At 41.4% G+C, this 25381-nt stretch overlaps 2 protein-coding genes across 10 annotated transcripts in view; both read left to right on the forward strand.

The window, feature by feature from the left end:
* Positions 1-1969: 1969 nt before the first annotated feature.
* Positions 1970-7673, forward strand: LOC117266763 (putative N-acetyltransferase camello). The gene is made up of 2 exons (XM_033642104.2): positions 1970-2099; positions 5857-7673. The coding sequence occupies exon 2, from the start codon at positions 5866-5868 to the stop codon at positions 6538-6540; it is 675 nt and encodes a 224-aa protein (XP_033497995.1). The 5' UTR covers positions 1970-2099; positions 5857-5865; the 3' UTR covers positions 6541-7673.
* Positions 7674-10593: 2920 nt separating this feature from the next.
* Positions 10594-25381, forward strand: part of dctn1b (dynactin 1b) — an 83239-nt gene continuing 68451 nt past the window's right edge. For 5 of the 9 annotated variants that reach the window (XM_033642736.2, XM_078175366.1, XM_078175368.1 and 2 more), the window contains exon 1: positions 17837-18014. In XM_033642736.2, coding sequence (XP_033498627.2) covers positions 17982-18014 — 33 coding nt within the window. In that variant the 5' untranslated portion in view covers positions 17837-17981. Of the gene's footprint in view, positions 10724-17836; positions 18015-25381 lie in introns of those variants that run through there. The other 4 variants (XM_033642737.2, XM_078175367.1, XM_078175371.1 and 1 more) reach the window with 2 other exon arrangements.

Raw genomic sequence — 25381 nt, forward strand, 5'->3', positions numbered from 1 at the left:
TACCGAAGACAAATTAAAGAAACTTATCACCAATGCAAATGGACCGATGTTCAGTAATGTACTTTATTTTATATATTCTCTTCAGTTCTCTTAAAATGATATTCTCTTTGTAAACACTTTTTTTTTAAAAATGTATTTTGTAAATACAACAAATTTTACCTTATAAAACCAGCTGGTAAATTTCCCAAGTTCTTTATATTATTTTGTGGATTTAATTTAAAATGCTTTTTTTTAAATTATTTTTTAAGCTGAAAAAAGTAAATATATGCTGTCTTTATGGCACACAGGACTCAATGACTGATTTAATAAATAACACTACAATTTTATTGTATTAATAATTACTGTTATTATACAATGATGCATACTTTCAGCTGATTTTTCAGCAAGTTGATTTGGTATTTGGGGTCAGTTGCAACATCTGACTTCTTCCATTCAAATAAATATTGTGAACAACATGTCATATATGTTTAAATGGTTTGGATAATTAGCAAACAGATCTAAGTTTATTATATAAAAATTTGGTTGGTGTAGTCTAAATACACTCACCAGCCGCTTTATTAGGTACACCTTGCTTGTTGTTCCCTTAATTCTTGGTGTCACAGATTCAACAAGGCGCTGAAACATTCCTCAGAGAGTTTGGTCCATATTGACATGATGACATCACACAGTTGATCCATGATGAGAATCTCCCGTTCCAGCACATCCCAAAGGTGCTCTATTGGACTGAGATCTGGTGACTGTGGAGGCCATTGGAGTACAGTGAACTCATTGTCATGTTTGAGATGATGTGAGCTTTGTGACATGGTGCGTTATCCTGCTGGAAGTAGCCATCAGAAGATGGGTACACTGTGGTCATAAAGGGATGGACACGCTCAGCAACAATACTCAGGTAGGCTGTGGTGTTTAAACCATGCTCAGTTGGTACTAAGAAAATCTCCCCCACACCATTACACCACCAGCAGCAGCCTGAAGCGTTGATACAAGGCAGGATGGATCCATGCTTCCATCTGAATGTGGTTTTTCCAATCTTCTATTGTCCAGTTTTGGTGAATTGTAGCCTCAGTTTCCTGTTGTTAGCTGACAGGAGTGGCACCTGGTGTGGTCTTCTGCTGCTGTAGCCCATCTGCTTCAAGGTTGGACAAGGTGTTGTTGCTTCAGAGATGCTCTTCTGCACACCTTGGTTGGAACCAGTGCTTATTTGACTTCCTGTTGCCTTTCTATCATCTTGAACCAGTCTGGCCATTCTCCTCTGATCTCTGGCATCAACAAGGCATTTTGGCTCACTGGATATTTTCTCTTTTTGGGACCATCCTCTGTAAACCCTAGAGATGGTTGTGCTGAAAATCCCAGTAAACACTCAGAGCAGCCCGTCTGGCACCAACAACCACGCCACGTTCAAAGGCACTTACATCACCTTTCTTCATCATTCTGATGCTCCGTTTGAACTTCAGCAGGTGGTACAGGTGTAAAGTGCTAGTGAGTGTAGTATCTGAGTAACTGGGAGAAAGTCCCCAGTCTCCCCTGTCACTGGTGATGAGGGGTTGCAAGTAGACATTGGTTTGTTTTAAAAGATCACGAGACAAAACATTTGGTGAATGTAGAAAATCTATGAGATAGAAATAAAGAATAAATAAAGAATAAATAAAATTCAAAAAGTGGGATGTGTAGTGTTTGATTTGGTGATTTATTTCCATTTTATAACTTCCTCAAAGGACAATGGCAGGCAGTCTGCTGTAAACAGGAAGTGATGCAGATGCATTCACGTGACACCGTGGAGCTCGTAATTATCTATATGTATAGTAAAATTAGGAGCAGGCCAAGTCGGATAAACACTTCAGCCTAGTTATCGGGGCTCTGTCTTTGTGAGTGACGGAAGTTCAACAATGCTGCGGCAAAATGGACGCAGTTTAATCCAACCATAATCCCATACTGGAATGATTGGTCCTTTATATTTCCCATTCTAACCTTACTCCCTGAATGCAGCACATCCCAGATGCGGAAGTAGAGACCGATGAATAGAGACGTCTCTGACTTCTGGAAACTTTGCTGCTCTCAGCACATTCAGACCTCTGCTGCTTACAGGCTTTAATTTAAACCACGTAAGTCATGTTTATTTACTGTATTTATTCCTACAGATTAAATTAAATCAGACCCGTGAGGCTCCGTGAGGCTAACGATGATGCTAGCTGCTGTTAGCTAATCAGAGGAATTAAAGTCTTATGGCCTTTGACCGTTCTCTCAAAGGACAGACGGAGTTCATGATTTTAATACTCAGTTTGTTAAATGTCGAAGGTCTAACGTAACGCACTGACGTGTTATTAACGGCTAGCAAAGTTAGCATTACTAAGATATTCCGGTTAAAACCGTTAAAACTAACTCATGTGGCGTTTGAGTTCCACTGTTTTTATCACCTAACTTACGCCATGATTATTATTAGTTTTGATCGATTACTGATTTCGTTAAATGGAGTTGAAGGGCGGATGTCATACTTTAATATGGGTAAAAGCCAAACATTTATAAAGTCATGTGCAGGATTTAAAGTAAGTATCAACAGTATCACTGAGTCATTTATAGTGAAATGTTTTATTGTCGAAAATTTTAAAACTGTTTGAATATTAGGGACTGTTCGTTATTTATGAGGGAGTGGTGCCAAAAAAGGGTGAGACATGTTGTTTTCTAAAACTCTGGGGAGGGATTTATGTTTTTGATTTGGCTAAGGGACTGTTCATTACTTATCGTAGGAGGAGGGTGGCTGGGATGTGACTTCTTCTCCTTCTTGACCCTCCCTGAAGCTACAAATACTTTTCCGTGGAAAATCCATAACCCTCCCTCCACCATTCGATTTATTTATTAGCACATGAGAGAAAAAAATATAAAACCGCATGATGAAAGAGTAGAACAAGAAAGACATACAATATATAGAATAGATACAACATATCACAAATGTGCAGGAGGGACCAAATAAAAACCCCTAAGGGCTTGTCAAGTGGTCAAGCATTCAACATAAAAATAATATGTACAATAATGTAAAAAAAACATCATAAAACAGTTAAGAAAATAATCTCAAAGTATGTAGTGATGTAGTGGAAGCAGGTGGTTATGCATTGCTCAACTGGGCCAATAAAAAAATGGGTTATTTGCTTCTTGAAAGGGTTTATACGTGTGCAGGTTCTAATGTGGACTGGTAACATGTTCCAAAAGTGGGGACCTCTGAACCTAATTGAGAACTGAGAGAAAGTAGACCTGAAAAGGGTAGGATGAAGATTATTTGCTGACCTTGTGTTGAAGTGATGAATTTGGGAATTGAACTAAAATACAGAATGGAAACAGATCGGAAGTAACTTGTGAATGGATTGATAAACAAAAATACATATTTGAAAATATTTACAGCAGAGATGGGAAGAATATCTAATAAATGAGTTATTAGATATTTAAAACTTACCTTCTGAAAATTTGAAAGTTTAAAGTTGAAGATGAAATCCTGGAGTTGGAAAAAGTCTCAGTTTTTCACTCATGTCGTGCATGCTGGTCAGTTTTTTATTTTTGGTAAAATGTTTGATGTAGAATAAATGATTTTGATGAATTGTCACTACTAGCTATTAGGGGTGTAAATCACCAGCTTCATCACGATACGATATTATATCGATTTGTTTGGATGACGATACGATGTTTGCCGATATCACAAAGTCTGTCACGATACGATTCTGAATCGATTCTATTCAGGAGCCTGCGATCGATATGACGCGATATCATATGCCCATCTAACACAATCATTTACATCAACTCACAAAAACAACTAGAATATGATTTGACCATTTTATTTCTGAGCTCTGTTTGTTGTTTGAGCGGAGGCGCGCTTGCCCAGAAATGGTGACACAGACGTGCTATGTGAATTTCAAAATAAATGTGTATCTTTAAGATGACGATATGGATCGATGTTTTAATTTTGCATCGATATAATCGGATCGTTAATCAATGAATCGATGTATCGATGTGGATCGATGTATCGTTACACCCCTACTAGCTATTTGCTCAGATTTGTTTTGTTTTTGAACAAAAGGAAGTGTTTGTCACACACGATGTGTCCAAGGACTGTAAGAAATTTGAAAATCCAACAGTAATTTCTGTTTTTACGGTTTCTGGCTCTAATAAATAGTGTCATTTTGGTGATTTTAAAAGAAAACACGTGGGCGAGTTTGGAAGGCAGGTTTTCATAAAAAATCTGTGGTAAAATAAAAACAAAACACAACCATTTAAATTTATATTCCCCTCCTCTAAGCTAAAATAAAGTAGTCCTTCCTCAGTACTTAAAGAGGTATTTGACATGGCTCCCCTTTTTTGCACCACCCCCTCTCCTCTCATAATAACAAACAGTCTCTAAGGGGAGAGATACACAACTTTTAAACAGCTGTATTTTCTAATCTGCCTTTGTTTGGATGGCATGTATTCTTATTGTTGGATTTAGAAATTTCGGACGGTCCTTGGACACGTCGTGTACAGTGAAAGTTTATAATAGTGATATTTCATAGCAGTGATCCTAAACAGGCGGTGGCACGGTGGTCAGAAACGTCGTAGAAATCACAGACCGTCTGATACCTCTTTCAGTAATCTTAAATCTGTCAGTGTCCAGCCACAACTGGTCTCCTTTTATGTCACAGATTGGCAGATTCAAAGTTGTATCCCTCTCCTTAGGGACTGTTCATTACATATGAGAGGGGACAGGGTGGTTCAAAAAGGGGTAGATATCTAAAATATTTTTTTAAGCACTGAAGAGGCTCTTGTGTGTGTGTGTGTGTGGGGGGGGGGGGATACAAATTTATACAGTTAGTTATATTTTTATTTATTTTACTGTAGATTTTTAAAGAAAACATGCCTTCCAAACTCGCCCATGTTTACTTTAAAAATCACCAAAATTACATAATTTATCACAGCAAGAAACTGTAAAAACAGAAATTATCATTGGATATTCAAATCTCCAACAATCTTTGGACACATCATGTGTGACAAACGCTTCCTTCAACAAAAAACAAATCACCAAATCTGAACATAAAGTAGTAATATTTCATCAAAATCACGTTGTTCTACATCAAAAATTTGACCAAAAATAAATAACTAACCAGCGTGCACGACATGAGTGAAAAACCTAGGCTTTTCTTTCAACTCCAGGATTTCATCTTCAACTTTTAAAAAAAACCTAATAACTCATTTATGGTGGAGGGAGGGTCATGGATTTTCCTCCAGTCACTCAGGGAGGGTCAAGGAGAAATATTTGCAGCTATTTGCTGAAGTCACACCCCAGCCATCCCGTCCTCTGAAAAATAAAGAACAGTCCCTTATGGCCTCTTATGAACACCAATGCTGAGATACAGTATATCTGTTAGAAGCTTGTATATCGGTCAGGATTCTAACAGCAGTGCTGTACAGCATATGACCAGTTATTAAATCATATGTTTAGCATGTAGCTACTGCAGCTGTCTCATAAACTGACCAAAATGTGCTGTATTTAAGGAACTGAAAGTCGTCTATAAAGTTTCACAAACTGGTTTATAAAGTGACAAAACTTCTCAGCTTTACTTCTGTACAGTATATCTGACACCACTGTGAGCAGTAGTTGAACCAGGAAACTAAAAATCTCAATTATTCAGTTCACAGAAAACAGAGAATATGACAGAAAATGGTTTAAACTTTACATAAAAAGTCACTTTAATGATTTTATGCACCACAGTTTAGAGACAGAGGGACAGGTGTCAGCACAGTGTGATGCTGAGAAGAATAAATACATGATTACAAACTGATTTACAGTCACGTGTATGTTGTGACCTCTCACATTTTGTCTTCCTCTTGTTTCTAACGCAGGGCTGAGCCATGGCCACGATTCAGATCCGGAAGTATCAGGATGACGACGCTGAGACAGCGAAGGAGATCTTCACCTTGGGGATGAGCGAGCACGTGCCTTCGTCCTTCGTGCACGTCCTGAAACAGCCGTTGACCCAGATGGTGCTCATGTGCATGTTCTGCGCTCTCATGACCAGCTCCAAGTCCTTCCTGTTACCCATCCTCGCCATCACCCTCATCCTGGCAGCGGCCCGGCAGTTTGTCGTCTACATGTTCAACAGATACATCGAAACCTCCCTCAAGAAAGACCTCAACAACATCGGCGAGACCTACCTGAAGGACAAGGACTCGTGTTTCTGGGTGGCTGAAGTCGATGGTCGGGTGGTCGGCACGGTGGCTTGCCTCCCCGCTGAAAACGCGCCCGGGTGCTTGGAGTTGAAGCGCATGTCTGTGCACCGCAGCCACCGCGGGATGGGCATTGCCAAGGCCTTGTGTCGGACAGTAGGTGATTTCACTCGTGACAGGGGCTACGCAGCCGTCGTCCTGTACACGTCCGTGGTGCAGACAGACGCTCAGAAGCTGTATGAGCACATGGGCTACAGCAAGATCAGAGAGTTCCTCCTTCCTGAGCTTCCGTTCAGAATCATGAACTTCACGATGTTCGAGTACAGACTGGATTTACAGAGAGATGAGAAAAGTGACTGAGTGGTCGTGAACTGAGACACACACAGAGACTGTGTAACATTCGAGGTCCACAGTATCGTCCATTCATCCAGCTTCTATGTTAACTTTTTCCCAGCATGCATTACAGTTAAGCCAACCAAATACTCAGCTCAATGACAGCATCCATATGAGGTACTGTTTACTCCACACACCTGCAGTTAAAGGTTAGGCATGTTCACTGTTGTTACAGATACACACAGGAGACAGACTGATCATTTATTATCACTGGAAATATCTGCTCTGTTCATGGTCATGTTAAAGGAAGACTTCACCTCTCACATGAGCATTTGTGTATCAGTTACTCACCCTGTGTTACACTGAATTCATGAATTAAACTGTGTCTTTCTCGCATGCGTCCATAGCGAGCGAGTGATCTAAAAACTGAGAAAACTCTCAATGAATTGAAGTCATAGGGGTCCAGTTGCGTTTACGACTCCCACACAACATGTACAGTATAATCCAAGTCTCATTTATCCAGTCGTATGCTCAGTACGACACAAACAGAGTCCTCTCTGACGGGGAACTAAACAGAAAGCTAATGCCAGACTCCATTGACAAAAGCAGTGATTTTACCTCACTGAACACAGGAGCTGCTGGTCTACTGCTGCCTCCATCAGTTGGTAAGTTTGTGTTATTGTGTGACTGTGGTGAATCTGAGTTAACTCTTTACAACACCAAAGTCACACAGTAACACAAACTAACTAACTAATGGAGGCAGCAGTAGACCAGCAGCTCCGTGTTCAGCTGTGTTAAATCACTGTTTTTGTCAATGGAGTCTGGCTTTGAAGAAACTCCAGTTCCCCGTCACAGAGGTCTGTCTGTCTGTGAAGTACTGAACACACGACTGGATAAATAAGACTTGTATTGTACTGTACAAGTTGTGTGAGTCTGTAAACAGATGTTTTGAATGTTCTTCACTCACCGTGGAGGCATGCGAGAAAAAGTTTTCCATATGAATTCAGCCTAACACAAGGAGAGTGACTGATACACAAATGGTCAATTTGGGGGACAAAGTTTTCCTTTAAACAGTTTGTGTTGACTGTTGATTATTTAATTTTGTAAAAGATTTCCTTTCTCTGTGATCTGTAGAATAAATCAATAGATCTGAACATGCACTCACAAGTTTGCAGCGTTCATTTTTTCACATTTTTCAGCGCTGACCAATCCGACACACTGGATTAGTGTCGGCCCTGGTGCTGATCTCATTATGGGGGTCATGGGGTTTCATTTGGTCACTGTCAGCGTTTCTGTCGTCAGTTATATATATATTCAGTCATGGACTTTTTAGTGCCACAATAGGCGAGGAAATTTTATTTATATAACATTTCATACCCAAAGGCAACTAAAGTGCTGTACAGATCAGTAAAGTCAAAGTTCATTGTTCATTGCAGATACTAATTTCAAATCAATTTCATGATCAGTTTGATCTATAAAGTCCAATATTACAACTCAATAAACCTCAGAGTCCTTTACAGCACATAACATCCCTCTGTCATTGGACCCTCACAGCTGATCAGGAAGAACTCCCCAAAAAATCCCTCATGACCTCGTATTACCTTACATATATCTATTACATTATGTTGCATGGAAACTGAGACGATGAGCCTTAATTTATTGATACGTTTTAGGTCTGATTTTATACTTTTAATGATTAAATAACAAACTTTACATTGGCTCCATATCAGCTGAAAACCTGACCTGAGGAAGTCGAATCCTCTGCTGCTCTCAGCTTTCAGTTTTGCTGCAGTTGCACTTCATGCTCTTTGATATTTAACAAACAGTCCTCTGACACAGTGTTTGACATGCATGTGTAATTTTACTTCATCTTTTCATCTAAAAACAAACCTTTCAGTTTCTTTTTCTCTCAGTCAGCAGATCTACAGCAAACTGGATCACCAGTTGTCAGATGTGCTCATACAGGAGTTATAACATTTTCCAGGTGTTCATTCTGAAGCCTACAGCTTTACATTTTTCATCTTCACCACATTTGTGCCTCTAAAAGAGTCAAACATCTGTTCAGCCAAACAGGAAGAACAAGTCTCGTCTGTGCAAGAGCCAGAGGAAGGTTGTGGCCGCAGGGCGAGGATCCTGCCGGGAACTGCATCACAAATCGATGGTTTCAGGCAGTGCTGAGGTTCTGCTCCGGGGTTTGTTTTCATACAGGATGACACACTGTTCCACCCTGATGCTCACAAACTGTGAGGCGGTTTCCTTTTTTCATTACAGATGATCATGAATATTTCTGTTTCATATCAAATGTCTGATTTAAATCAGGAAAGTTTAGGCTTCATTGTCTCCAAGGACACATCTGTCTCATATCCACATGACAAAGAAAAACAGAACATAGTCAGACTTGAAAATAGAAAACAATAAAATACAGAAAACCTATCATGAAACACTTGCTGAAACCTTCCACACAAACCCACATAAAACAAATGAAGACACAGGAGCTGCTGTTGAAATATATTTTAATTTTACGCAGTTTTTAAATTTTATTTCAGGGAATATTGTAGCTTTCACAAAAACTTTAATTGACAATTAATTTCCCCGATTCTCGTTTCACTTACCCCTTACTCTTCATGTTTGAAGAGTAAAAAAAAAAAAAAAGACCTAAGGGACTGTTCTATATTTATGAGGAGAGAGAGGGTGGTGCAAAAAGGGGGAGGCATGTCAGATAATTTTTTTTAAGCAGTGGTGGGGGACTAGTGTTTTTCTTTTTTTGCCTGGGGAGAAGCAAACAAATGGTTTACATGGTTGTATTTTGTACTTATTGTATCTGATCATGGGTTGGGACGGCATGTATTTTGTATGTATTGAAAGAAATTTTTATTTTTAAAGCAAACATACCTTCCAAACTCGCGGGCTTGGAGGGCATGTCTCCTTTTAAAATCACTGAATAAAACTATGTATCACAGCCAGAAACTGTACAATCAACAGCCCTTTTTAGACAGGAATTCATCTGCAGGAAAGCCCAATCAGTCTTTTTTCAGCATTGGCAGTATAAAAACAGAATCAGGGAGTGCAGCAAAATGCCGCCTACCTACTTTTGTTTATACAGAATGCGCCTTTTTGGCTGGTCAGTCCCTCGTAAGTCGGCCCGTTCTTCACCGTCCCCGTCATCTGACGGTTAATGGCCTCTTCGTTTGCGACGACAAGGAGGGCGCGCAATTCCTTGTCTCCCCAGTTGCTCATCTTTACAGTGTCTGTCAGGTTTGTGTTTCCCTCTTGCTACTAGCTGCTCGCTAATTCCTGCTATCAGCTGTTTCCTGTTTATCCACCTCCCACAAGTCATCAACAGCCCCTCCCGTTGCAGAAGGCCGCCTCGTTCTGTTTAAACTAAAAGGGTTCCACCAATATGTCTACCCTACGAGGTGGAAAATTGGGCACCTCGGATCAACTCACCAATCTGGCTGTGTGTGTCTAAACGCTCGCAGCTTGCCGGCAAAACGGCCCAACATTCGTGGAAAATCTGGCAGTGTAAAAGAGGCTAGAAAAAATAATTGGATTTTCAAATTTCCGATGGTCCTTGGTTCATTATGTGCGACCAACCTTTCCATCACAAAAAAACATGATAACTAAATCTGACCTAAAATAGTGATATTTAATCAGAATCACTTTATCCTAAAAAAAAAGGAAAAAAACAAGGATTTCATCTTTAACTTTTAAATTTCCGACTTCAAAGGTTAAGTTAAAAAAAAACTAATAAGTCATTTATGGTGGAGGGAGGGTCATGGATTTTCCTACAGTCACTCAGGGAGGGTCAAAAACAAACAAACAAACAAACAGAAAAAAAAACAATAAAAACAAAAGTCACACTTCAGCCTCCCTCTTTTCTGGTAAGTAGAGAACAGTCCCTAATTTAAGTTTAAACGGTGCTTTACAAGACAAAATAAAACAGGTGTTCTAAACTCTCCTCTAATAAAACATCATTAACTGTACACCTGTGTTTAAACCTGCCAGCTGTAATATCCTCACCTATAAATTCAGTGTTCTCACAGTCTGATTTAAAACTATCACCGGGCTCCTCAGTGTGTGTGAGGCGGGCCGAGGCAGGCAGCAGCTCGGACACCTCAGGACGGATGAGTCCGGTCAGACCTCCATGGATGGATGTAGCCTGTCAGGGACGGAGCTGAGCGGTTAGCCGGACATTTTATCACACTAACAGGTAAGATTTACCGCTCACATGTCACGTGCAGCACGGGGGATAAATCCACAACACTTAAACACACCTGTGTAGAAATATATCCGTGTGTGTCTTTTTAACTTTAACTCATTATGAGGTGTTTTTGTGTGAGAGAGCTAACCGAAGCTAACGGCTACATGTGCTAGCAGCTGGTCAGGGAGTGTCTCAGTGACAGCTGACAGCACCAACATCACACACAGCACCGAGGCTTTAAACACCTGTCATCGCCTTTAAAATGAAATATTTACACATTAGATCAGCTAAAGATAGAGTCCAGATTATTGGGAATATTTAATGAGCTTTGGCAGGTGATTATTGGGGCGGTGTGTGTCCACATATCCAGCTTTAATTTGGATGATTCGGCTTATTCTCCTTTAAATGAATTAATCTCCAGCTCAGATTGTTTTCTCCTAATTTCTCATCCAATTGTGTTAATCTGTGGGGCACTAAATGTCATGTCAGGCTGCAGCCACACCCATGCTGGGATTTATTATGGCTCCCAGCAGACACAATGTGAGTTTTATTTCGATTTTCTTTGATTAATAGCTGCTGATTGTTTAAAATAAATGTCTGAAATCAGATTTAGTTGGTCAGTGAGGCAGCAGGGTGTCTGTGGAGCTGTGGTCTCTGGGCTTTGAACTCACTAGATGGCACCAAATGACAGATTTAGCTCTTATATGACACACGGACACCTTTGTTTATATTTAGTGAGGGTTTTTTGATGACTGTGCAGGTGAAATGGACACGTTAATGCTGATGTGATGCACACTGGAGGGATGCACAGGAATGAACAGGCTCTGCCCCTGTTTTCTATGGATGACCTAGTTTTCCTGTCTGCACGCTGAGTGTTGAGACCAGGCTGAATATCATTAACATGCATCTGGAGGAGAGGAGGAGACGTGTGGAAACAGAGCTGCTTTAATCATCAGTTCATCTACTGATTTATTTTTTAGTTAATTAATCATTGAATAAAATAAATGTTAAAAGAAATCAAACTATCCATGTGATACTCTGGAGTAGCTTATTAACCCAAATATATTAGTGTTATAAAACTAAAAAAAACAGCAAATCCTCACATTTGAGACATTGACACATTCATTCATTTTCTGTAACCTCTTATCCTGTTGGGGGTCACGGGGGGTGGAGCCTGTCCCAGCTGACATTGGGCAGGAGGTGAGGTTCACCCTGGACAGGTCACCAGACTATCACAGGGCTGACACATAGAGACAGACAACCATTCACACTCACATTCACACCTACGGTCACCCCACCCTGGGTTCAAACCAGGAGTCCCCTTGTTGTGAAGTGACAATGCTAACCACTGCCCCACCGTGTCACCAGAATAATAGGCCTAAAATTTCATTTTTAGATTCATTCAATTTAGGTTCATGTGGGCAACGCTGTATATTAGAGCTGACACCAGGGCTGCACGATATGCCAAACAAACAAATTGTGATTATTTTGACAGATATTACAATATAAGTTGTGATTTTAGGGCAATGTTAATTTTTTCATTTAATTTTCAATGAAAAAAACCCACTTCCTTTATTCTATGTTTAAAATTTAAAGAGACAGGGTTTCGAGTTCGGCCTGCAGATCATTCCAGGATCATGGACCGTAGTTGAACAGATTTGTTTTGCCTCTGTGCTGGTAAAATACACTTTAAACTGAAGCTATTTCTTAATATATCCACTTTTATGTGAGTGTATATATATATATATATATATATATATATATATATATAGCCACATATATACCTATATATCCACCTTTTTCCCCACCTTATTTCAATGATCATCAAGTCTCCTCTGTAGTGGAATTAACATCATATACATGCAGACTCTTATGGTGACGGCCCACCAGCAGATGGAGACATGAAATACTGTTCAGTGTCTGTAATATTCATTCATTGTGCAAAAGAAGAAAAAACAATGATGGCTGATTCTGATAGTTCATTTTAAAGTTAATATCAGCCAATAAAGATGACGTACTGATATTTTCGTGCATCCCTATTAAACAGATTAATTTCTAATAAAACTGATTTTTATTTGCAGCCCTAAATGAAACTCTTTGTGTTTTGTGACGTACTTAAAGGATAGTTAAGTTTTTGCGAATTGCAGTTGTATGAGGCAGTTATCCATAGACAGGATAGTCGGCACACAGTTTGGAGAAGCAGGTTGGAGTCCGACAGTAAAGCTAAGCAATGTACTGTTATGGATAGGGTCAGCAACAAAATATTTAATTATAGGCACCAAAGAAAATTATAAGCCATTATATTGCTGTTGTATCTTCAAAGCCAGACTCAGTGTTTTAATGTTGCACAACACAGGAGCTGCTGGTCGACTGCTGCTTCCATCAGTTAGTTAATTTATGTTGCTGTGTGAGTTTGGCGTTTAAAGAGTTCATTCAGATTCATCAGTCACACAGTAACACAAACTAACTAACTAATGGAGGCAGCAGTAGACCAGCAGCTCCTGTGTTCACTGATGTTAAATTACTGTTTTTTTCAATGGAGTCTGGTTTTGAAGAGAGCAAAGATTGGGAACTGAAGCGGTTAATGGCTTTCCTGTCAGAACAGGCTGTCTGACAGAAAGGTAAAGCAGTGAAAATGCTCTCAGTGTAGCGTACACTTAAACTGATGTTGATTTTTTTAGGTGGCTAAGATATATTTTGTTGCTGACCCCGCCCACAGCAGTACACTGCTTAGCTTTCACATCAGTCTCTAGCCTGCTTCTCCAAACAGGGGGTGTGCTAAGTGACATCTGTTGTATATAACACACTGTCTATGGAGTATCAAACACAAGCCCACTTAAAAAAATCCAAACTATCCCTTTAAGAACTCTCTACTACACCTTAATGACTCCTGACACAGCAGTTTGCATCTCAGCCCACGATTCAACTGTCTATGTGCGCACACTTTCATTCTCACACACCAAACTTAAATCATATTTCCCCTAAATGAGCCCCAGCTTCCACGAAGTAGACATCTTTACCTTGTTTAGTGATCTGCTGGGAGGTCTCCCGAACCAACAGACCGGCGAAGGTGCAGTGTGGTCGTAACGCTCCTCCTAAAATCCCAGAGTGTCACCTCTGTCCTGTGCAGCGGTCTGAAAAGGCTCGCAGCAGCAGACGGTGTCTGTCTGAGCCGGTGACGCCTCTCTCTCTCTGCCATTGTCCTCGTCTTCTGCAAATCGGCAGTTCTCTGATTTTTGGCTGTGTGCTGGTCGTCTCATTATTATTTCCTCAGTGAGAGATAAGGGCTCCTCGTCTCCCCTCCGCCTCCCACAATTCTCCTGCGCCCCCTCTTTTGGTTCTGCCTTCGTCATTTGCATAAAAGGGTGCAAAGAGACTGCAGAGATTTATTTTGTGTCCCTAAACATCCTTGACTGTGTTTAACGCTCCCAGGTCTAAAATCTGAGGCTGTAGTTTGTTTATTGAGGCTGTTTTAAGATTCTGTTTGTTTTATGTGAAGCCACAAACTGACTCCATCAGGACATCCCTGCTGTATGTGTGGGGACAACACTGAGCCTACAGACAGGACATGTTGTTGTCCTGGTCCACGTTTGGTTGTTGAAGCTTTATGAGTGATATATTATTTGGAAACATGCCCCCCCTCCTGAAGGCTGGGTCTCTTTTGTCCCAGTGCACACACTTACAGCATCTCTCGCTGCCCTTTAAGCTGAAAGCTTTTCCACAGAAACCCCGCAGCTTCTGCGTCCAAAGCAAAAAGATGACAACACAGAAACAGAGAGGACTGAGAGTTAAAAAGGCCCAGCCGTGCAGTTAGCTGATAAAAGCTGATAAAGGAGAGTTAATCCTCGCTCTGTGACGGGGCCGTGGCATCAGGCGGGGCCCGAATGCAATCCGCTGGCCTTTGCTTACAGTGTGCTGCATTACAGAGCATCACCTGGGTCTTTTGTGTTCAGCCACAATGAAACAGCATCGGATTGAGTTGAACTGGATCACCCCACCCCCCCACTATCCCCCCCACTATCCCCCCCATCATCCCTCCCACCCCCCCGGCTAAAAAATGCTTACTGCCCGTGTTTTTGTTTTTTAATTATTCCTGCCAGCGTTCACGCTCCTCACAGCAGAAAGAAAAAGTGTTTTTTGAAGATATTTGACAGCAGTCTGATGAAGACTGCAGTGAACGACACATCTGGGCTCTTTAATGATGTCTCATTGCTACACTGGGCCTTAAAGAAGTTGTTTCTGTTGACTGTTGGTAATTTAACAATGATGTGATTATTAAAACGTTTCGTACCTCAACCCCTCTGAGACCCATCGTGCTGCTGGAGATCTTGACCAACATTCTTGTCTTTAAGAGGCTGCAACAGGCTGTGTGTTAGAGCCAGAGTGATGATACAGGTATCACATGAGACATGACCCTAAGGAATCTAGCAGTACCAACTATTTCATGCTAGCTTCTTGGGAAGGGGCTAAATTATGCCCCGAATTTAGGCTAAATTTGACCTCTCACCTCAAGATATCTGAATGAAAATAGGGTCTGTTGGTGCCCATGAGTCTCTCCTTTACAGACATGCCCATCTTGTGCTAGTCTCAGGCTGTTGTGGGCAAAACCTGTGCAGTTTTTTTGTAGGGATGCACAATAATATCAGTACATCATCTGTGAATATTATATATGTTGAACAGTATTTCATGTCTCCGTCTGCTGGTGGGCCGTCACCATAAGAGTCTGTATAATATGATGTTAATTCCACTACAGAAGAAACTTGATGATCACTAAAACTAGGTGGAGAAAAGAGTGGATATATGGATATCGGTATCAGTCAAATGCATCGTTGCATATCGGCATATCAGATATCGGCAAAAATCCAATATCATGCATCCCTAGTTTTTTGCATTCAGTCTAAATGTGTTTGTCTGGCTTGATGTATTTGAATAATTTTGCATACTGGGGTCCGTAAACAGTCTAGGAATTGCATAAATTAGAAAGCTGAGACTCTTGTGTTTTCAACAAGCCCAGTTTTATTCATGTGTGATGATGTTCGTCCTCAAAGTAGCCATGTCACTGAAGTGGACATCACTGTATAAAATGACCTGTTGTGACCTCTAGGATAATCACAGCCTCATGACACTTAACACCCAAAACTTAGAGACCTCTGACATTCAGAGATGTATGGCTTTCATAGGTGTATTGACAATAAGGGGGTTTCAGTCAGGAGTAGAGATGCACTGATCCAGCTTTTTCAGTTTCAATACTGATCCCGATGCTGTGGCTTTGAGTATCAGCCAATACCCGATACCGATCCGATACCATGGTTGACCTAAAAAAAAATACAAAAATAAACAATTGTGCAACAGCAGTTGAAACAGTGTGAAATACCTCCACACAGCAGATTCTCTCCTTCTTATGACGTAGCTCGTGTCGCAATAGATTTAAAGGTTAAGGATCGCCTCAGGTATAGGTTGCATTTTCCGGTACCCGATCCATCTATTTTGACGATATCAGGGCCGATATGCAATCCAGATATTGGATCGGTGCATACCTGGTCTCGAGAACAGAAGTGCTCGCCATCCAGTAACCAAAAAATGCAATTTCTTGCAATTCCAAAAATGCAGTTCTTACAGAAATCTCCAGATGTAAGAAATTTTTGATACCAAATCACAGCATGGGTGGCAGCACAGTGGTAAAAAAATGCTTAAATTTATGCACCAAATCTGTGAAACAAATGGTATCGACCCAGAAAATGTTGCAGCAACTTATGAGACATAAATGAGCGTAGGAATGTCCGTCATACACTTTCATCATGATGTTCTAAACCAGGGGTGTCAAACATTATGTGTCGAACTGGCTTGGCAAAGGGTCCAATCCGGCCCACTAGATGACTAGACCAAAAGGTGCCAGGTTTCAGGAGCAAGCTAGACAATGCGTTGCCTACAGTACTTACGTAAAATTCTGCTTCAGAGGCTTTTCAGTGCTGACCAGAATTTAGTTCTCTGATATAACAATGAATACTCACTGTGACCATGTTTAAAGATACAGAACGTTGTGCAAAATATAGTCGAGCAACACACTCAGTTTTAAATAATCTGTATCACACCAGTAACAGGAAATGTACGGATAAATGTACATGTAATGACAGTAAGAGGTAGGCTGACTTAATGTGGAAAAACTGAGACATACTGTTGAAACTTAAATTATTTTCTGGAGACATCTCAGGCTGTTCATCTGTTTTGTAAAAGGATGAACGTTCACAGGATGTACTTGAAATTCTTTACACATAAAAAGGGAAAATATTGGAGCTGATGTTATTGAGGTTATTGTGCGATGGTTTCATTGGTCCGGCCCATCTGAGATCAAATTGGGCTGAATGTGACACATGAACTAAAATGAGTTTGACACCCCCCTGTTTTAAACCTTAAAAGGTTCAATAGTCACCCAACCAAAACTCAGTGTTTATTAGTTCTACAAAAAATTCGACCCACATTGCTGAGCTGCATCTCAAATTAATCTTCAGGTTCCCTGTTTTCAGATGATGTACACCTCTTGTATGTGAGATATACTGTTGGCCTGCTATCTCCCCCTAAAGATCCCCTGCCCACCCTCAAAAAAGACAAAAATCTGTCTATGTGGCTCTCAGAGAGTTATATGATTTGTCTTATCAGGACTTAAAAATGCTCTTTGATCAGCCAGAGCTGTCCCAAAAAAGTCCAAGATAACTCTGCATCACACTAACTCAGGAGGACATGCATGGGAATAATGACTGTCAGGTTTATTTTGAGATGCATTTAAAAGGCGTATCTGCAGGCTCTAGGACCCAGCGCCTCAGTCTGGGCCTAAACCACCCTCCCTCCTGCAGAAGCCAGCGCAGACACTAGCGCAGAGCAGTGCTGCCGCTCAGCTGATGCACTCACAGCAGACCGAGCCTGGATGTTTTTCCCCTCTGTCTCTGCTCCGCTGTTTTCACTCCGGTCCATTCAATCGGAGGGGTGGATCGTCCACCGTCTGCTCCCCAGAAACTTTCTGACCGAGCCAAAAAGATCCTGCCGGCTTTCCTCTGGCAGCAGCAGAGAGGAGGGACGAGGAGTTTGGAGAGCTCAGGCTGTGCTGTGAGGATCAGGAGAGGGATGGTGTGATTCTGTAAAGAGAGAGGAAGAGGGAGACGCTCCAGCAGCATCACCGACCCCCCACACCCCTCTCCTAGACCCCCTTCTGTCTGGCCGACGCTCTCCCGAATAACACTCGAGACAGGCGGTTCAGGGGCAACCAGGAAACATGTCACAGACCAGGAGGAGCACATACAGCCGGGTGAGTGCGTACAAGGTGTTTATCCATCCCAGTGAGGTGTAGGAACGGGCCAGACTGTGGTGTTATAAGTTAGTCCTGATCGGTGCGCCATTGTTTCTGTTACGTCTGTTCAATTTGTTTCACTCTGTCATCTGCTCCCTGTCCATTTCTGCCCTGAATAGGAGGGTTTCTAATCCATTTCAGCGCTGCATTCCTCTGTCTCAATTGTCCCCTCTTTGTTTCGGCTCAGATGCCCCTCTGGGTTCAACGTTGCCGCTGGGATGTTGAGGTTCAGACCCTCTGTGACGACTCCACACTGTAAAGAAGCAGATAGAGATATGTGACAGGCAGGTAATGGGACCATACGGGTTTTTGTTATCTGTGGACACTGGAGACTTCCTGTTTGTCATCCATTTCTGAGTCAGGCAGCTTTCCTGTCACCATGAGGGATGACATCAGTGCTCATACAGTACATTTCAGCTGCTCCTTTGGATCCCAAAAAACCCTCACTCACCAGTAACAATCCTCAGACTGTATACTTTGTGATTCAGCCTGAATAACAGGGTGTCGCTCTATTAAAACTGTGTGTGTGACATCATTTCAGTGGCTTACTTTTCAGTGAAAACAAAGCAGTAGGGTCCGATACCAACACCGAGGCTGTATCACTGTTTTCATCTTCTATCAGAGGTACAGTTGTTGTGAGCTCGCGTGTTTTAAGAGTAGAGTGGCACTAAATAATTCAGCACGCCCTCCTCGGGTCGTCTCTGCCACCAGCACATGGCAAGCAGGTTGACTGAACAACACTGAAGGCTTCGTTACAGCCTGTCGGAGCACAGCGGCCCATTTATGACTTTTTAAAGAAGTCATAAACCTCAATGGATGTGTGATTGCAGATTGTTGACAGGTGCATGTGAGTCGTGTCCCTGAAGCAGCCGCAGGTTCCTGCTTCTCTTATGAATCTGAAGTGAGTTGATGGATTTAAATAGATGTTAAAGCCTGAATAAAAGACCTGACGCTGAGGTAGAAAATGCTTCACAAAGACTCAAGTCGAGTTTACTGCACATAACCGGTTAAAATGTCTCTTTCCGTCACGAATTATAAGATGGGATAATTAGACTTGAAGCAGTTATGGGAGTTCAGGGTTTGGCATAATGGCTGTTACATATCTGAATATCTCAGCTGTGATGTTAGTAAAAGATTATCATCTGGAGCTGTTTAAAGACGTCTGGTTGTGTATGTACGTCGATGAGATGAATGGCTACAAGAGGGACAGCTTTTCTTTATATTTCATGTTGTCAACAAAATCTTTCGGCATATTGATGATATTTTATTTTAGAAAGAAGCTGATGTTGTATATAAGTAACAACCTGTTCCCTCAGTGTTGTGGCTGAGAATATTTCTCCTCATACATGGTGTCTGTGTTTTCAGCGGTAACTCTGCAGCTGTGGTTGAAAAATTTAAGTCGTTCAGAAATGCCTCTTAAGAAGCGACACCATCTTTGAGCTTAAAGAACATTGAAACAAAACGCTCTTTACATGACCGCATTCCAACCTTTACTTAGATTTAATGCTCTCGTCCTGTGCATTATGGACGGCTGACTGTTGAGGCCTGTAGGTATGAGGGTTAGGTACCATTCACATTTGAACCAGAAGCAGCACCAGCACCTGGAATTCGGTTCCAGTACCCAAAAGGTACCTTTTTTCGGTACTTCTAATAACAGAAATGTAATTTTTGAAGAAGCTGCAGGAGTGACGTAGTCTTGCCTTCTGTCTACATCTCTAAGCTCAACACCAGTCAACAAGCGATTCTGCTTCTCTGCTCTTTTTTTTAATTACATGTAGAACTAAGGCCTCGAATAATCAATCATCAACCTACAGATAATTTTGGCTAAAACTACCCTCTTATTTTCACAGTGTGTAGCTGCTGCCATGTTGAGGCAGAGGGTGCTGTCTGTAGCTCTGGTTGAGGGTGAGAGGCTGTCAGCAGATAAACAGAGATCTGTGTGGGTACATGAGACCCTAAAAAAGAGGCTGGATCATGGGGAGTACCACCAGTTGGTCCAGGAGCTTCTCCTCCATCATGGACGTTTACAGGTGTATTTTAGGATGACTCAGGGGCAGTTTGACAACCTGTTGACTATTGTCAGGCCTAGCATAACAAAAATGAATCCTAACCACAGGGAGTCCATCGGGCCTGCCGATGGACCAATTAACCAACTGTAAACTTGTTGTGACCACCACAGAAGGTCCGCCTCTGAAACTATCCGATCAAGTTCCTGCATTTTTTTTTCCAACTTGCTGAGTTCAGAGCACCCTGGTAAAAACACCAGGTGCCTAGAGCGCAGATCAGTGAGGCACATCGCAATGCAAAACACAGCGAGCAAAAAGTTTCATTCTCATTAAAAACTATTACAAAAAATGCCTCTGCTGCTAAAACGCTAGCTGTGTGATCGGGGAATGCGTCTGTTTGGCTGCTTGCTTGTGTGTGTGTCCACTCGTCTCTCTCACTCTCTGTATAGATACAACTGAAAGATATGTGGAATAAGTACGTTAAGTTAAAGAACACAGTAGCAGTGATTTGTGGCTATTGCCAATAGAACTATCGATAGGGTTCGGTATCGTTTGAATTTTAGCGATTCTGAAACTAATTCTGTTTTTGCTTATTGATTCTGGTTCTTACTGATTCTGAGTTTTGGTTTCAATGTGGTTAAAAAGAAAAGGTCCAATGTAGGGTTTGATATCAGTAAGACTTAACTGATAACAATGCTAATCAGTCTTATTGATTCCTTTATTGAGTCTGAACGCAGTCTACATTGTATAAACACAGGGAAAAAAAGGACATGGACTATTTCCTCCTCTCCGCCGTGACTCCTTCTTGTTGCAAGTTTTCAGCAGCAAAGACAGTTGAGGTTATAGTTTGGCAATGTGCAATTTTCAGAGAGACATGCCGGCATTCAGAAAAGGAATTGATAAGCTTGGAGGCATACAACTCTGATTCAATTTTTGCTATCGATTCTCAACTGGAACCAGTTCTCGATTCCCGTCCCTGACTATCGGTGCCACAGCGATAGTTTCAGCTCGTTGGGAAGCTGACGGAGCTCCAGAGCTTCTGACTATTGTCTGAACCTGGCATTCTCAGTCAGATGCACTCTCAGGTACCAAAATCTGACCCCGATTGATTTAATGTGAATCAGTTCACAGTAGTACTGAGGAATTTTGGTCGGTACCTGTAAAAGTGTTCCTGTGTGGACCTGTGTGTGTAGCTGATGTTACACATAAGCTAATAAAATCATAAATCACCCTTCATAGGCACCAGGATTCATTCTAATTCTAATTCTCCAGGCCAGTCCTTTTGCTTTCCATTTCACTGCTGTCTCCACTGTTGTCCTGGGGGAGGACAAAGATATGATCCCTCACTGGCTTCCCCAACAGTTATGAACAGTGCCTGTTGTGTTCAATGAACCATTGGTCCCAACTTGTGGGTCCTGATGCCCAGTAGGGGTGGCCAGAGCTTCACAGGACATGGCGAGGCCTTCGTGATTTTAAGGAGTTTAAAAAAAAACCTTTTAAAAATACATACAACAAGCCTAGATCACAGCATTTCATCAATTTCTGAAGTAAACAAAATTATCACCAACTGATCACTGAAACCAAACATGAAAACAACCTACATGTGCACATGGCATTCATTGCCCTATTAGTTCACACCAGAGTTGGGTTCAGCCAGTGGCTTCTTGTCCGAATCAGCAGCTCGGTATGCTCGCTGCTGTGGTCTGAGTCTGACTGCAAATAACCAACATTTAGCCAACATTGATGCAATACAACAGAAAAACATTGGCGGCTGCCATCGGTGACGTCAACTTATTTGCCGATTAGCTCACGGCAGTCAACAAGAAGAGTATCGGCTGATATCAGTGCATGAAGTATTATTATTTATTGTGCAGAATTGACTGACACAGTGCCAGTAAGTAACTTGTTTTTTATTACAGGAGAGACATATTAAAGATATGCTTCAAGTAGTCAGAGGAAGAAATACTTCCGTTACTTTTTGGGGAATGCTCTTGTGGGTAGGTGGATGTCAGGATGGTTGCTGCACAGTGGTGAAAAGTTAGCTTCATGTATTTTACAAAAAGATTCCCAGTGTGAATATGATTATTATATTAATATTATTTATTTTTCCTGTGAATTAGAAACTGGTCAGGGACCAGATTTGGTATATCAATATCGGTATCAGCCTCAAATATCCAAGAAATCCTGGGTTGGCCTGTAGCTCAGCAAGTAGAGTGTCCGGCCCCTGTAGGCTGAGTCCTTAGCAGCGGCCTCGGTTCGACTTTGCTGCATGTCGTCCCCATTCATTCTTTCACCTTCCTGTCACTCTTAGGCTGCACTGTAACAGAGGCAATAAAAGCCCCAAAATAATCGAAGAAATCCAAGGACTTTGTTATTAATATGAATAAAATTAGTGTTATCTGTTGGGAGATCAACAAGTTAAGCAGCAGAGACTCGTTAAATAAAATTACTTGTGACGTACAAAGAACTGCAACATGACCACAGAAACCTGCAGTGGACGAGACACAGTATCTCAGTAAATGCAATCTTAGTATTTTAAAGCCTTAATGTGTCTGTCTGTCTGTCTGTCTGTTGTGGTCGACCGTCCTGCTGGTTGTTTAACCTTTACATTAAACAGCAGCACAGAGACATTGTGTGTGTTTACAGTGAGCTGAAGGAGAGCTGGTTCTCTCTCAGAGTAATAATATCTGCTCCTCTCCTCTCTTCTGCTGAGTCACCATCACTTCTAGGACATCACACTGTAAATTGGGTTATGCAGAATTATTTGATTACAAAATATTGCAGCTCGCGTGGAAACGTTTTGCTGTGCGATTTGTTCTCGACACGTCAGACCTTCAGTGAAACCTCAGGTGATTGTTGCCATGGAATTATCACAAAAGCTAGAAAACAGGAGCGCTGCTGATTTAAGCATGCATTGACATTTAGAGAGTGCAGGACGAGGCCTGTGTGGTCCTGCGCAGCTCAGTGGGTCACACTGACATTAACACTACTTTGCGTTCTGTCTGTCCTTCAGCCGTCCCGAAAAAGAGACATTTAATGCAGATGTGCACCCACAGAGTGTGACGCTGTGCCCTGTAGCCTCTGTGGATCATAGCTGAGTCTCTGACAGAGAGAAATGTGTGTTTAGGGCTGCAACAGTATGAGATTTTCACGGTACGATAACTGTCTTTATTTCACCGTATCACGATATTACAGAATTATTAATGTTATAAATTACAATGGCTGTTAAAGGGGTGAAAACACAAGGTTTTTCTTTATTTGAACAAACATTTTACTGTATTTGTTTTACTATAACTGTAACTTGAAACCATCCTCTTAATAAAAGTTGTGTAAACAGACTCCCTTGTTGACAATAAGTAAAATAGAGGCTCCAGGTAGAGGAGGCGCTCCCCTTACAAAGGCCTTGTCCTTGTCACATTGGCCACAGGTTCATTTCCAGCCTACGGTCCTCTGCTGCATGTCATCTCCTCTCTCTTACACCAGAGCAACTGTTCCATCAATTGAAGGCAAAAAAAGTCTTTTATTTATTTTTTTTAAGTAAAATAAAGATGAGATTTTCTGTCCAGTTGCGTTGTTTTTTTAACACCATTGATTACCAAATGTACACCGTATGATAACCGTCAGTTTTCATACCTCAGTGTACGTTGAAACCGTTCTACCGCTGCAGCCCTAGTTTGCATGTCAGAGATTTATCTGATGAAGCAGTGATTGAACCTGAAGCCAGTTCACAAAATATTTTCCTGTTGCTCCAGGCTCATTTTTCATGTCAGAAGGTGGCTGTGATAATCACATTGTGAAGGTGACACTGAACTCATTTAACTTTTGCAAGTCATGGGTGATCAGGTTGAAATTAGATTCTGCTTTAAGAGACATTTAACACCGAAAATGTTTCCTAGGCTGTTAATATTTACTCTATCCAAATATGCAACTTTAAAGTGGTGGTGCTATGCCGATATGCAACAACTCATTTGACCAATAACTGATACAGATATCAATATATAGAAACTTTTCCCACCTAATTTTAGGGATCATCAAGTCTCTTCTATAGTGGCATTAACATCATATCATACACACATTTGAAGGCCAAAACACACCAGTGGCTAATGCCAAGCAACAAAAAATATGCCCACATTTTTTACAATGTACAACTGCAGACGCTTGTTGGCACTTTGTACGTGCCATTCTGCAGAACTTCACGCCACTGTCCTATTTCCAGCCTCGCAGACCCCTGAATTAAATGCATTTTCCCCACTCACTCTCTGCTTGCTCACGTCAGCTCCAGCAGCAGCTCTGTTTTTTCTCTGCTCCTGTGGCAGCTTGACTCGACTGGTAAACAACCACCTCTGTCACCAGGGTTGTTTCCTCCGACTCTCCTCCAGAGCAACTGAAAACTTAATGCAATGGTTTTCTTGGGGTGTAACGATCCATTGATCTGGATCAGTACATTGATTCAGTGATCATCGATCCATATCATCATCTTTATTTTGAAATTCTGTGTCACAGTCACTCAGCAGCAGCTAAGAAGAAGACGACGAGAATAACGTTATTTACTCTAGTATAAATCAGCAGTGTGGAAATATTTCGGATTTTGGAGAAAATACGGGTCAACAGACAGAGAGTCCTTTTATGTTTTGGGTTAAAATGAAAAGATGTCTTCCAGAATGGTCTCTCTGACAGAAAGCCCTGAAGCTTAACTGATCCCATTGGCTGCTTTCTGTGTGTTAGTGAAGTCAGTTAAAAGTCAACTTTACTGCTCTTATTATTTACAGTGCCCTCCAAAAGTATTGGAACAGTGAGGCCAATTCCTTTATTTTTGTTGTAGACTGAAAATATTTGGGTTTGACATCAAAAGATGAATATGGGACAAGAGATCAACGTTTCAGCTTTTATTTCCAGGTATTTACATCTGGATCTGATACACAACTTAGAAGATAGCACCTTTTGTTTGAACCCACCCATTTTTCATGAGAGCAAAAGTATTGGAACATGTGACTGACAGGTGTGTTTTGTTGCCCAGGTGTCTCCCAATTACATTGATTATTCAAACAATAAATAGCACTGAATGTCTGAGCTCAGTTTCAGATTGGGTACGATAGGTTTTGCCTGTGCAGACTGTATTTAGAGGTCGAACCAACATGAAAACCAGAGAGCTGTCTATGGGTGAAAAAGAAGCAATTGTGAATCTGAGAGAAGATGGACAATCAATCAGAGCCATTGCACAAACATTGGCCATAGCCAGTACAACCATTTGGAATGTCCTGAAGAAGAAAGAAACCACTGGTGTACTAAGCAACAGACGTCGAACAGGTAGACCAAGGA

This window comes from Epinephelus lanceolatus, chromosome 15, assembly GCF_041903045.1.
Source record: "Epinephelus lanceolatus isolate andai-2023 chromosome 15, ASM4190304v1, whole genome shotgun sequence".
In the NCBI taxonomy this organism is placed as follows: domain Eukaryota; kingdom Metazoa; phylum Chordata; class Actinopteri; order Perciformes; family Serranidae; genus Epinephelus; species Epinephelus lanceolatus.

What these genes read in the sequence shown, in the direction of transcription:
- LOC117266763 (XM_033642104.2), top strand. Translation starts at nt 5,866, where the DNA reads ATGGCCACGATTCAGATCCGGAAGTATCAGGATGACGACGCTGAGACA.